This window comes from Rousettus aegyptiacus, unplaced genomic scaffold (genome assembly GCF_014176215.1).
Source record: "Rousettus aegyptiacus isolate mRouAeg1 unplaced genomic scaffold, mRouAeg1.p scaffold_m13_p_7, whole genome shotgun sequence".
Classification (NCBI taxonomy): domain Eukaryota; kingdom Metazoa; phylum Chordata; class Mammalia; order Chiroptera; family Pteropodidae; genus Rousettus; species Rousettus aegyptiacus.
In genome coordinates, this window is record NW_023416310.1 from 70,496,660 (window position 1) to 70,509,534 (window position 12,875).

The following is a 12,875-nucleotide window of genomic DNA, read 5'->3' on the forward strand; positions in this document are numbered from 1 at the left end:
GGCGCTGGCCAGCCCCGGCTTCCCCTTCAGCGCCACCGGGCAGGCTCTGCCCAAAGCCCCACGCCCCTCTGCAGCCCGCGGGGGGCGACCCGGGCGGGGCGGGGCCAGCACGTGAGCAGAGGGGGAGGGGTCTGCGGCGCCCTCAGGGCTGTTCCCAGACCCCCGCCGCGGCCCCACGTGGGCGCTGCGGGGTCTGGGCGGCGAACCGCGCGCAAGGCCCCGCCCGGGAGCCAGTGAGCGCGTGGCGGGGGCGGGGCCTCGCCGTCGGTCCCGCCCCGGGGGCGGGGCCAGGGAGGCGAGGCTTAAGAGCGCGGGGCGCTGGCGGTGTCCCGCTGGTCGCGCTGCTGGACCCGGGATCGGGCTCGGCGCGAGCGTGCGAGGCGGTGCGCACCGGGCAGGGCGCACCGGGCAGCGCGCGCGGAGCGGGGCGCACCGGGCAGCGCGCACCCACAATGCTCAAGCGCTGCGGCCGACGCCTGCTGCTGGCGCTGGCGGGCGCTCTGCTCGCTTGCCTGTTGGTGCTCACTGCCGACCCGCCGCCGCCCCCGGTGCCCGCGGAGCGCGGCCGGCGCGCGCTGCGCAGCCTGGCGGGCCCCGCGGGGGCTGCTCCGGCTCCGGGGCTGGGGGCGGCGGCGGCGCCCGCGGCGCTCGCCCGCGAGGTGCACAGTCTGTCTGAGTACTTCAGCCTGCTGACCCGCGCGCGCAGAGACGCGGGCCCACCGCCCGGGGGCGCCTCTCGTCCCGCCGACGGCCACCCGCGGCCCCAGGCGGAGCCGCTCTCGCCCCACGACGTCTTCATCGCGGTGAAGACCACCAAAAAGTTTCACCGCGCGCGCCTCGACTTGCTGCTGGAGACCTGGATCTCGCGCCACAAGGAGATGGTGAGCCCACGCGGCCTTGGCGGGTGGGCGGGGTAGGGGGCTCGGTCTTGTCCAGCTGGTGGCAGTATCTAGTAAGCACCAGGCTGCATCTCTGTCCAGCCATTGGGCATAAGTGCGGGCAGTGACGCCAGTCCACCCCCTTCGAGTCCAGTTTCCTGGCAGGGCCACTCTCCCTGCACAGTCGTGGAAGCATGGCATGGGGACCCATCCCCAGCCAACTTCCAGAGCCCTGGATGGTATGCGCTGACCGACCGTCAGCCCCAGCGCCTAGTGCTGGTGCTCCTGCCCCCCAAACGCTGGGGCACATTCATAGGGCGTCATTGTCCCTAAACCTCCCCAAGGCAGATTCTTGGGGCATCCACCTGGGCTTTGAAGCTTCCCTGAGGAGAAAGACTCTTTCCTTAGAGGTGGAAGGGTGGCAGGGGGAGGGTTAGGGCCCTGGGCACAGAGCTGATCCCCTCCCCCATGCCAGCCTTTGCTATGGGACAGGGGAAAACCATTCCTGAAGGCAGTTTGAGCTGGGTGGCTGTTGGTGAGCCCTGGGGAGTACATCTCAAAGGAAGAGAGCCTTGGGTTTGGGGGTCTGTCAGAGACCCCCTCCCAACCCAGTGCAGGAGTCTGGAGTCTGGAACCTTTTGCTTAATACACCCTAGCTGGCCATTGACTTCCTAAACACCCCACTTTGAAAATCTCCCTCCAGGCTGCAGAAGGTGGTTGGATGGGGGCTGATTAGGGGCAGAGCGTGGGCCGTGCCAGGGGAGGGAACATCCCTGGGCCAGGAGGGTCAAGGGGTAACTAGGCATTTGAGGTGAGGGTGAGGGACGCTTGACTGGGGTGGGGGCTCCGAGAAGACCCCACGCCTCTTCCTCCCTCAAAGCCTGGGGCCTCCTGGCCCCACTGAGTTCGGTTTTGGGGCAGGGCCCTGCCGAGGTCATGACGAGGGCCAGGGGGCAGGGTCCCGTCTGCTGTCGCTGTGGGGAGGGGGTCCTGAGAACCCCACGGCCGTGTCCTGGGAACGCGTCGTGCCTTTCCCAGGGGCTCAGCCAGCCAGCGGGAGGGGGCCGCAGGCCGGGTTTTGTTTGGCGGCTGGGCCGTTAGGATTCCCAGTGCCGGCAAGGTAACAAAGCCCCTTTCTCCAGCCGAGAAAGGCGTCCGGGCTCTTGTGTGCAGCTACGCGCTCCATGGGAACCGCCGCGGGCTCTGGCCACTCAGGTTGCCTGGAGATGAGGGGCCTGTGGCCCCCCCACACCCCTGACTGACAGTCCTTCTGGGGCACTGTCCCTGAGCCAGGCCCCTCCCCCCACCCCGCCTCCCTGCTGTGTGACCTTCCACAGTGTTCAGCCCCCTCTGGGCTGTCACCAGCTCCCAGTGCCTCTCTTCGTGGACTTTGAGGGCTTTCTCTAGCAGAAGGGCTGTGGCGGGGGGTCTCGGGTACCAGTCCCAGCCAAACAGGGTGATCTTGGACCAGACCTAGGACCTCACTGAGCCTCAGTCTCCTCATCTCGGAAATGGGGAAGTATTTCCTATCCAACGGTGGAAGCGCTGGCTGAGCCCGGAGGCCTAGGGCATGAGCCCAGTGAGCACTCGGAGTCAGGCTGGGGGCCACCCAGCTTCCCTTCTCACCAGCTGACCCCACCCAGGAGAGGCCCTGCCCCCAGCGTCAGCTCATGTGTCCCAGCAAGCAAGAGCCCCCCTTATGGCATGCTGTGGGGGGAGGGGCCCTGGGAACCGCCGCAGCAGAGGGCCCTGCTGTGCCAGCCCTGTGCACAGTGACTCAGAGCGGCTCTGCCGGGGGGCGGGAGGGGAGAACCGAGGAAGTCAGGGCTGCGGCGGGGGAAGCCCAGAGAGACTGCATGAGCCGGGAGTGGGCATCTGACCCACGCGGGGGCAGGCGGACTTCCTGGAGGAGGTGCCATCTGAGCTAGACTGAGTCGAAAATGCCCAGAAAGGGCAGCGTGGGGACCATGAGCATGAGCAAGGGGGATGCATGAGAGACTTCCAGCAATCGGGGTGGCTGCGGGGCAGGTCATAGGGCCACCCCAGGAGGACCCTTGGAGTCCAGGATGAGGGGCTGGGCCTTCGGCCCACACGTCCCTCCCCCACCCTTGCAGGAGTGGGCCAGGCTGCTCTGTGGCAGCGGCCACAATGGCTGGCGGAGAGCTGGGCATCCTGTGTTTCTTTGAATCGCAGCCCCAGGAACAATGCCGCTTCCTGTGGGTGTCCCCCCCACCCCCCTCTGCTGCCCAGCTCTTCCTCCTTCAGACCCATTGCCGGGGATGTGGCGAGCGGCCTGGGGGCGTCTCTGACCCTGGAAGGCATGGCCCCGCTGGGCCCGCACCGCCAGGAGTGGCCACAGGCCAGGGGCTGCCCCTGCCCGGCCTCAGTACGCGAGGCGGTAACGGTGCCCGCACCCAGGGCGCTCGCTCCGGGCACAGGTGAGCTTCTGTTACGCCCGTTGTTCAGAGCGGGAAACGACCTGTGAGCGGCGGGCGGGGCGGCGCCTGAGCAGCCCGTCCCCTCGGCTGGTGGCTCTGATGTGGGGAGACAGGAGGCCCGTGCCCTCCCCGCCTCGGCCCTGCCCTCCCGAGTCCTCCTCTCCAGGCGGGGCCTGGCTCTCCCGAACAAAGGTGACTTTAATCTCCGTAGCCTTGGGCCGGGTTTTTAGGGCACCACCAAAGCATGGAGAACAGGCCTCGCTTGATCTCATTAAGAAAGCATTTTTTTCCTAGCGCAGTGGCAGGGCATCTGCTCGGGCTGGCCTCGGCCTCCCACGGCATTCCTGGGCTGGGGTGCTGGGGAGCGGGCGGGGGGCTGGGTGCGAGTCTGTGCGTGCGGGCTGCCTTGGGGTGTCTGCCAGGCTCTGGAAGGAGGGGTGCATGTGTGCGGAGGGTGCAGATGGAGCCCGCCGCCCCCATCGCTCTAGGCCTGTGGTTCGCAGCTGTGTTTGGGTCTGGGGTCCAGGTGGGCAAGGGGCCGGGGCTGCCCAGGGGCGGGCGGGCACGCCAGGTGGGTCCCTGGGTCCCTGGGTGTGCATGGTGCTCCAGCTCACACGTGCTGGGTCCTCCCTGGGACCCATCTGTACACAGCAGGAGACCGAGGCCCAGCGTGGAGGCGACATGGGGGGGTCCCATGGCCTGCGCCGCAAGCGCACCCCACCGCGGCCCAGGCCATGCACTCAGCCATGCCTGGGTGTGCCAGGCGGCACGCGCTGGGTGTGCCGGGCAGAGGAAGGAACATTCCTCCCGTGTGCCGTGTGCCGACCGGCCCAGGCGGCGCCGGCGTCTCCCGGCCCCGCCCCGTTGCCCGCCTCGCAGGGCGATCCTGGCAGGGGTGGCCCGGTGCTGGCGCAGGTGGAGCGTGATGTGGCTCTGGCCAGGCCCGTCCTGGAGCCTGGGTTCCTCCCCTGGCAGCAGCACGGGGCGCTGGGCCGCGCAGTGCCTGGGGCACGGATCCATGCACCAGGGCGCGTGCGGGGTCCCGCCTCACCCCTAAGGACCGTCGGCGTCTCCGGAGAACAGCGGTGGCTGCTTTGGCTCAGAGGAGGTGACCTGCCCGCGGGCCACACAGCCAGGGGTGCTGGCCTGAGGGCCCAGCCCAATGGACGGCATGCCGCGGCTGCACCCCTGCCCTCTGGACCGCGCGCCCAGTCCGGCCCAGTTAACCAGGCCAGCTGTATGGTAATGGGCAGCGAGGCCACTCCCGCTTAACACTGGCCGAGTTAAGGCCGGCCCGGCGCCCCCCGACCGCGGCCTGGGACAAAGCTGGCGGACAATGCCTGGTGATTCATCCTCCCTCCGGCCCTTTGTCCGCTGGGGCTTGGCGGCCGCCCAGCACAGGCCTTTGTCCTCTGCTGATTGAGACTTGGCTTCCCAAAGCCGACCTCCAATGCCTGTCCCCCTACCGCCCTCTGTCCCCCCCCCCCCAGGCTGTGTCAATAAGGGTGTGTGCCCCGCCAGGTGCGCAGGGCGGGCCTGGAGCCGGTTACCTGGCGGGTGGGCGGGGCGCCCCACCTGGCTCGTGCCTGCACAGCTGCCGGGTGACCTTGGGCCCAGCTGTCGACACGGGGGGTGAGGTCTGCAGAAGCCCCAGCCCTGCTTCCACTCAGGTTGGGCCCTTGGCCCGCTCTGTGCACAGGGGGCCTGAGCGGGGTGGGGAGCGGGGGCTCCTGAGGCGGCGTTGCCGGACCCCTGCGGCGGGCGGCCGGGGCGGGGGCACGGGGCTGCCTGTACAAGGGCGCGTTTCTCCTTCCAGACCTTCATTTTCACCGACGGGGAAGACGAGGCACTGGCCAGGCGCACGGGTGAGCCCTGGACTTGGGGAAGGGGGGGCTCCACTCCCAGGAGGAAATCGTCCCCCATCTTCCCCCCTCCCGGGGAGGTTGCCGAGGCCACGGGCCTAGGAGGGCATTTTACTCAACTGGTTTGCACAGCGCCCCGCCCCACCACTCGGCCCCCCGATTCTCATGCAAATGAGGCCCTTTCAGCTCCCCGGCCCCTTTGAGCAACAGGTGGCCGGTGCTGGGAAAAAACCGCCTGAATGGCCAGGGGCGGCGCTCCCGGCGGGGGGGGGGGGGGGGGGGGCGGGGCGGGGGCGGCGAGCACCAGGCCGGGTCCACGCCGCAGAGGGGCCGAGCGGGAGCCCGCCGCAGGGCACGGCGTGGAGCAAGGAGCCTTGGGACACACGGCCACCCGCTCCATGGCCCTCCGCTCCCACGGGCCTGCCGCGTGACGCCAGGCCAGGCCGCCCTCTCCGCGCCAGCGCCGACCGAATCACAGCCCCCTCCCCCTGCTCACAGGCAACACGGTCAACACCAACTGCTCGGCGGCCCACAGCCGCCAGGCCTTGTCCTGCAAGATGGCCGTGGAGTACGACCACTTCATCGCGTCGGGGAGGAAGTGAGTGTCGGCCGGGCCGGGGGCCCCAGCCACGCCCGCCCCTCGCACGGCGGGACACCCCTCCCCCCCTGGCGCCCCTGATGGCCCCGCTCACCCCCAGGTGGTTCTGCCACGTGGACGATGACAACTACGTGAACGTGCGGGCCCTGCTGCGCCTGCTGGCCAGCTACCCGCACTCCCAGGACGTGTACATCGGCAAGCCCAGCCTGGACAGGCCCATCCAGGCCACGGAGAGGGTCGGCGAGAATAAGATGGTGAGGCGTGCGTCCACGCGCCCGAGCTGGCGGGGCGGGGGCCGAGGGGGTCGCCGCAGCCTGGGCCGGGGGGTCTCACGACGCTCCCCCTCCCACAGCGTCCTGTCCACTTCTGGTTTGCCACCGGTGGCGCCGGCTTCTGCATCAGCCGTGGGCTGGCCCTGAAGATGAGCCCGTGGGCCAGGTGAGTCTGCTTGACTGGCCAGGTTGCCCTAGGCCCCAAGGTCCCCTCAAAGTGGGGCCGGGCTCCGTTCGCCTTCCCAGCAGCAGGTGCCCCCCACCTCACGCGCACGTAAGGCTGAGTCGCAGCCCCCAGCACTTCCCACCTCCTGCCAGCAGGCACCAGAGGGGGTGAGCAGCCAGGCCCAGGCGCCACTGGGCAGGACCCCTTGCTGCACCCAGGAACCCTCGACTGGCAGAAAATGCCCAGGCTGGTACCGAGGAGGGTGCGGTGTCAGGGCCCGGGGAGGGCGGTGGGGAGCTGCCTGCAGCAGCGCCAGCCGCGGGAGACGCAGACGTGGTCCGGTCCTGCTCCGCGGCCGCGTCCCCCTCCTCTCTGAGCCCGGCTTCTTGGCTGAGTGTGACCTCTGCCTGGTGGGGTCCTGCCCGGTTCCCAGGGGGCCCGGGGCTCCCGCCTCTGCTCATTGGCAGGCCCTTCCCTCCCGCAGTGGGGGCCACTTCCTGAGCACAGCCGAGCGGATCCGGCTGCCGGACGACTGCACCATCGGCTACATCGTGGAGGCCCTGCTGGGCGTGCCGCTCATCCGCAGCGGGCTCTTCCACTCCCACCTGGAGAACCTGCAGCAGGTGCCGGCCTCGGAGCTCCACAAGCAGGTGCGCCGGCCGGGGCGGCCCGGGACGGGACGGGCCGGGCGGAGGGGGGTCCGGGTCGGGCCGGGTGGCGGGGGGAGGTCAGGTGAGGCCCCGCCGCTGGCCGCCACCCAGATGCCGCCTCCCCTGCCGGCACGGACCCCCTCGAACCCTCTCGTCCATCTTCCCGTCTCTTGTCATCGGCCGACTCGCCTGCTCCGCGCCGTTGGGGTCTTTTCCTGCGCTAGCGGCGTCCTCTCGACTCGACCCGGCCAGTCGAGGCCCCGCCGTGGGCCTCACTCCTGGGGCGCGCTGCCCCTGCCTCGTCAGCCTCGCGTCGTGGTCCGAGGCGGGGGCTCTTTCCCCGGGCCCAGCCGCAGGGCCAGCCTTGGGCAGAGCTGGGGGCACTGGGGCCCCGCCGGCCTCACGCTGCCCCGCCCACACAGGTGACCCTGAGCTACGGCATGTTTGAAAACAAGCGGAACTCCGTCCACATTAAGGGGCCCTTCTCGGTGGAGGCTGACCCGTCCAGGTGAGGAGTGAGGCCCAGGTGTTGGGGGCGGGGGCTCAGTAGCATCCCCTGGGGGCCTGGTGAAACTAGACCTGGCCGCCACGAGGCAGCAGGACCCTGAAGCGCGCCTCCGGGACCCTGCTTAGGGCAAGGAGGCAGGGCGCCCCGTGCTGCGGGTCCGGAGCCGGGTGCTCATCGCCCTCGCCCCACACGGACCAGCCCCCCGCTCTGTCCCACAGGTTCCGCTCTGTCCACTGCCGCCTGTACCCGGACACGCCCTGGTGTCCTCACGCTGCTGCCTTCTAGCCGCCTTGGCTGAGACCCGTCCCTGGGCGCCCCTGGTATCCAAAGGGCCCGGGGACCCTGTAGTGGCACGGTGGCCTGGTCCCCGGAGGCTCCCCAGGGCGTGCCTCCGCGTGCCTGCCTGCGTAGCAGACGGCCGGCAGCTCCGCCCGCCGAGGAGCAGGCGAGGGCACTTGGCTGCCTTTCCACGCTCCCCGGGCTCGGAGCCTGTGTCCCCCGCAAGGGCTTGGATGTCACGGGTCACTCTGAGGGCCGTTCTGTGTTATCGCTGCCGGGCTTTGGCCGCGTGGGGACCAGGGGCTGCTCCGCAGGGATGTGCAGGGGCCTCCCTGTCCCCGCTGAGCGCAGGCCCTGGGCGGCGACTCACCATGCCCCGCAGAGCCCTGGGACAGTCGAGGACCGGGCAGGGGTGGTCCAGCCCCTGCCCGGGTCCAGTGGCCCCATCGAGCCCCCAGTGGCCACGTGGCCTGCTGGACAGTGGCTCCCCCAGCCTTCTGGGTGGGGGTCTTCTCTTTGTCTCCCCAAGATGGGGAGTCAGAGCTGAGATTTAACCTACTCTCCAAAGCAGAGAGACAGTCGCCCATAGTGGGCGTGTCTGTAAATATCGTGACAGTATTTTTTACTGTGCTTGTTTTTCAAAAGGGGGCGGGTAAAAGTAGGGTGTTTTTGTCTTCGTTTTGGGGGAGCAGGGCAGGGTGTTATTGTATCTCTTCTGTGGGTTGGAACAGCAGACGCCGCCTTGGGACCGTCCCCGTGGCTGACGCCGGACACCCGTGTGTTCGCGTGTCCCCTCGTCGGGCCCCTCCCGCGCCCCCGGCATCGGCCCCGTCTCCCCGGCCCGGCGGGGCACCCCTGGCCCGGGGCTGTGCTCCGTCTTCTGTTTTTCTGCAAAGACATAGTTAGGAAAGTGAACAATAAGGGAAAAGTTCTCAGGGATTGCAGTGTGGTTGCTATGGTGACGTCCTTTGCTGCGAATAAAGGTGCTCTTTGGGGCTACCCAGGGGTCCGGGTCTTGGCTGGAGGTTGAGCCCGAGCTGCAGGTCGGTCCGTCCGAGGTGGCTCCAGGGGGCTGGGAACTCAGCCCTTCGCCCTCGTGTTGGGGAGGTGAGGAGCGACGCCTCACACCCACTATTGCGAAGGGAACTTGGGATCAAAATAGCTACGCTTAGGTGCCAGGGAGGCACAGCCAGCCCTGGACACGGCCGTACCGTCAGGTCACTGGATTGAGGTGCCCCCAAGGAGGGCCCTGAGGCTTACAGCCTCGGCCTGTGCCAACCGGGCCTGGCGGGGAGGATGGGGATTTGCTGTGGCCTGGGACCTCCTGGGACCTCCCTACCTGGCTTCATCCCTGTCACGTGCCAGCAGAGGCCACATTTTTGTCTTATTTTGTACACGGGGAGAATGAGGCTCAGAGCGGGCGATGCCCAAGGGCAGGCAGCTGGGGTGGTAAAGAGGTCAAAGCCCAGAGGCCGGGCGGGCCTTTGTCCTGCCCTGCTCGGTCCCGCCCTGCTCGGCCGCCCCTCTGCAGGGCTGGGGCCCGTCGCCCACCTGGACGGGCAGGCGGGGGCTCCGGCTGCCCTGTTCTCTTCAGGGAACAGCTCCTCCTGGGGCCCTTCCTTCTTCCCCACATGGCGCCGGGCGGGGGAGCCCCTGGCTGCCCCCTCGGCTGTGGCCTGGGAGCCCTCACTTCCTCTTCCTCACTCTGCCTGTGACCTCCCTGGGGGCCCCGCCCTGCTCCCAGCCTGGGGGGCGAGAGCGGGGAGCCATGGGCCTGGGGCACTCTGAGCCCGGCTTCCACTCATCAGAAAGCTATCGCTTGACTTCCTCTTTCTATAAGCGGCCTGAGGCAGCTTCTGAGAATCGTCTGCTAGTCACTTGACCCAGAAATCCCCACAAAATCACGCAGAGCCAAAGCTTTGCATCTTCATGCCCGTCCACTTTGAGAACGCTCATGCAGCCGCCCAGGCCACCGAGGGCACGCACAGCTGGAAAGCCACCAGGTGCCTGACGGCTGCCCGTCCACAGATGCAAAGGTGTCGGTCCGCCCTAGCGGCGGTGGGGTCGGTAGGCGTGCCAGGACGCAGGGTCGGAGGCCCAAAGAGAGCTCAGAACTGCAGAGGGGCGCTGGGCGCTGGGCGCTGGCCAGGGGGCGGACGGCTGCCTGAGCTCCCCGCCACGCTGAGCCAATTGCACTAGAAAAAGCAGCTCATCCCTAAAGCAGAAGACAGGTTGCCCAGGAGAGAAAGATGTCCCAGAAGAGACTGGAGACACGTGGCCAGGAGTAATCTCAGCATCTAATAAATGCTAATAAACGTGGAAAAAAAGGAAACTCATTTGAAAGTGCCCGCCCTGCCCTGTCAGGGGCAGAATGCCACCCCCCCCAGTCACATGCGTGCACACTCGGCTTCCCCAGGCTGGGGCATGGGGACCCCCTTCCTCACCGCCCTGGCCTGGGGGCCGCTGGCCAGGGTCTGACGCCCTGTGCCTTGGACGGGTCCGAGTCAGCAGAGTGGGTTCCAGAAGGCCTGGGAGCAGCTGCCCGCTAGGGCGGTGTGGGCAGGGACTGGGGCCGGGGAAGGAAGGGGGGCCCCACCACCACACGGGCATCTCGGCGCCCACGGCGTGCCGTGCCCGGAGGTGGTGGCCACGTCTCGTCAGGGTGCAGGGGAAGTGACAGCGGAACCGCCGCCGAGTGTGGGCAGAGGCCACGGGCCCCCTTCCTGCCAGGGTGAGTCAGAGGAGCCGGCAGCCTGAGTCAGGCCCAGGGCCCGGGTGCCGCCTCCGGCAGCTGGCATCGGCCCCTCCGAGCTGGTGGGGCCCCGGGCAGGTGGAGGCCTCGTCGGAGCTGGGGCCATCCCAACCATCCCAGGGCAGGGCGAGGGCCCTGGCAGGGGACAGCAGAGCTGAGGGCCACCGAGCAGGGGCGGGAGGAGGCCTTGCCCTCCCAGAGCCTCGACTTCTCCGTCTGAGAAGTGGGGGCAGATGAGACGCAGCTGAGCTGCTGGTGCTCAGGGTCGGGGAGCGTCACGGAGCAGCCCAGGCCGGTAGCCCACGGCCGTCTCCTCCTCGAAAGGAGAAGCTGAGGGGGGCTCTCCATCCTCAGAAGGGGAAGCGAGTCCGGGAGGGGCTTTGTTCCTCCCGCCAGGTCAGGACTGCGAGGAGCTCCCCCCTCCCCCCCAGGAGGCAGCTTGGGAAGAGGTGACCTGGCCACACCCCCCTCTGGTGGCATTGTCGCCCCGGCCCACGCACTGGGCTGGCGGCTGGGTGGAGAGGCTCCACATCTCCAGTCTGGCCCTGCCCGGTGCCCCCACAACTGCTGGTCAGTCGTGGGCTTTCAAAAAAAGGTGAAACCTCCACGCTGGGGGCCGCTGGTGCTGGGCCTCCAGCCCCGTCCGGCTGCCAGGCAGGCAAGGGCCAGTCTGGGAGGGGCTGGGGAGGGGCCCGGTGGAGCCCCTCCCTCATCGGTTTAAACAAACCCTTTCAACTGGGCCATCATGGGCGACTTCCCGGAAGAGGTGTCTCAGCTGGAGCAGGAAGGCCCTGCAGAGGTGCTGTGGGCAGAGGAGGGTGCTCCGGGCCCCAGCCCAGCCCGGGCAAAGGTGTGGAGGTGGCTCCCGTCAGATCAGGGGGCCTGAAAGGCTGGGGCTGGGAGGCAGCTCAGGTCGCCAGGCCCCTCGCCCACCTGGCCCAACCGGCAGCGGCTCCCAGGGCCTTCCTCAGGTGCGAGGCCAGTCTCGCCGTCTCCGGGCTTGGGCTCAGAAGGGGAGTGGGTGGCTGGGGCCAGCCTCGGCTTCTTGTGTGCCAGACCGGCTGGCCAGTCCCGCTGCCCCGCCCCAGCCCCATCTGCCCACCCCAGCCCCAGCCCGATGAATGCTCTTGGAGGCGACCCCTCCCCACGCCACACCTGAACCCAGGGCCGGACACGGAGCAGGTGCTCGGTACGTCGCTAGGAGGCACCGGACCTCTGGAGGCGGCCCAGATGTGTTACCGCACCAGGTGTGGAAGCTCAGAGCTGTCGCCGCTCCCCCCAAACGTTCCCTATTGCCCCCTCCGGATGCCCGGACCCCTCCCTATACGACCCAGCGCGACCCAGGGCGAGGCTCGGGCGCCCGCTGGTGGCCGCAGCTGGTGGTTGCTCTCCCAGCCTGAGTCCGCCCTTCCCAGGACCGCGGCCTGGGTCTAGGGGGCGCAGTCCCCGCCCCCGTGTGGCAGGGAGCACAGAGCCGCCCCGCAGCCCCGCGCTTGCTCTTGAAAGTTCACATGACGAATCTTAACGTCTTTACCCCTGTGTGGCTCACCCCACACGCGTAGCATCGAGAACCAGCTTGAGCCACTGCCGGCCACCCTGCCGCTGTCCTGTCCCCCAGCTCTGGTGCCAGGCCCTCGAAGGGTGGGAGATCAGGGCAGGGCTGGTGGCCACAGAGCGTCGGGGACCCAGCCACAGTCCCAGTGGGCTGGGGGCGGCCTGAGCCCGTATCTCCAGCAAGCTCCCAGTGACCGCGGGGGTCAGCTGTGACCACGACGTTGGAGCAGGGAGGCGTGGGTGGGCAGTCGGCCGAGATCGAGGACGCAGGGATGTGGCTAGGACGGGCACCTTCTCTGCTGTCCCCATTCCCTGCTTCTTCTCCAGGCTCCCTACGTCATGAGCCCCTCCGCCCACCCGACTCCCTGCCCAAGTGCGCTCATCAGCAGGCTAGTGGGGGATCCGCACCCGACCGTGGCCGGCCCCCCAGTGCAGCCTAGGTCCCAGCTCCCCTCAGGAGCCTCGCCCCACCAGTCACCTGTCCCCTCTCCCCTGCATCCATTCCTGCCCACGAGGTCATTCTCCTCAGCCTTTCCAGCATGCTGCGCCCCACCTTAGACCCCCAGACACGCAGACGCAGACGCTGGCCGCCCCCGCCACCCCTGGCGCTATTCCGCCTTGCAGCTCACCTCGAAAGCAGAGGCAGCCCCGGCCGCCCGCGGCCTCTCCCACGCTCTCCTGAGTCATCTGTCAGGCCTCAGCAGACCCGTCCTTGTCTGAGACACGCTGGTGTCCAGGTCGCCACGCCCGCTGGGCACGTCCCGCCGTTCTGGAATCTGGCCTTTCGCAGCCTCCGATGTGGAGCCCGTCCTTCCTCGACGCCGTCCCCATGCGGCTCCCAGGACACCTGCCGTCCTGGGCTGTGTCCTGCCCCACCGCTCACTCCCTCCCCCTCCCAGAGCCGGGACCCTGGGGACC

The 12,875-nt window shown here is 68.8% G+C and overlaps 1 protein-coding gene across 1 annotated transcript; it reads left to right on the forward strand.

Annotated features, from left to right (window-relative positions):
* The first annotated feature begins 332 nt into the window (after nt 1-332).
* On the forward strand, nt 333-9,978 carry LFNG (LFNG O-fucosylpeptide 3-beta-N-acetylglucosaminyltransferase). Its single transcript, XM_036224389.1, has 8 exons — nt 333-881; nt 5,133-5,181; nt 5,677-5,776; nt 5,877-6,030; nt 6,129-6,214; nt 6,699-6,864; nt 7,287-7,372; nt 7,591-9,978. Exons 1-8 carry the CDS (start codon nt 453-455, stop codon nt 7,655-7,657), a joined length of 1,137 nt encoding a protein of 378 aa, XP_036080282.1. The 5' UTR covers nt 333-452; the 3' UTR covers nt 7,658-9,978.
* Nucleotides 9,979-12,875: the final 2,897 nt, after the last annotated feature.

Excerpts from the sequence above, each read along its gene's own strand:
- LFNG (XM_036224389.1), top strand. The coding sequence starts at position 453 with ATGCTCAAGCGCTGCGGCCGACGCCTGCTGCTGGCGCTGGCGGGCGCT. Across the intron at positions 882-5,132 it reads TCTCGCGCCACAAGGAGATG|ACCTTCATTTTCACCGACGG; the intron begins GTGAGCCCACGC and ends TTCTCCTTCCAG. Across the intron at positions 6,865-7,286 it reads CCTCGGAGCTCCACAAGCAG|GTGACCCTGAGCTACGGCAT; the intron begins GTGCGCCGGCCG and ends CCGCCCACACAG.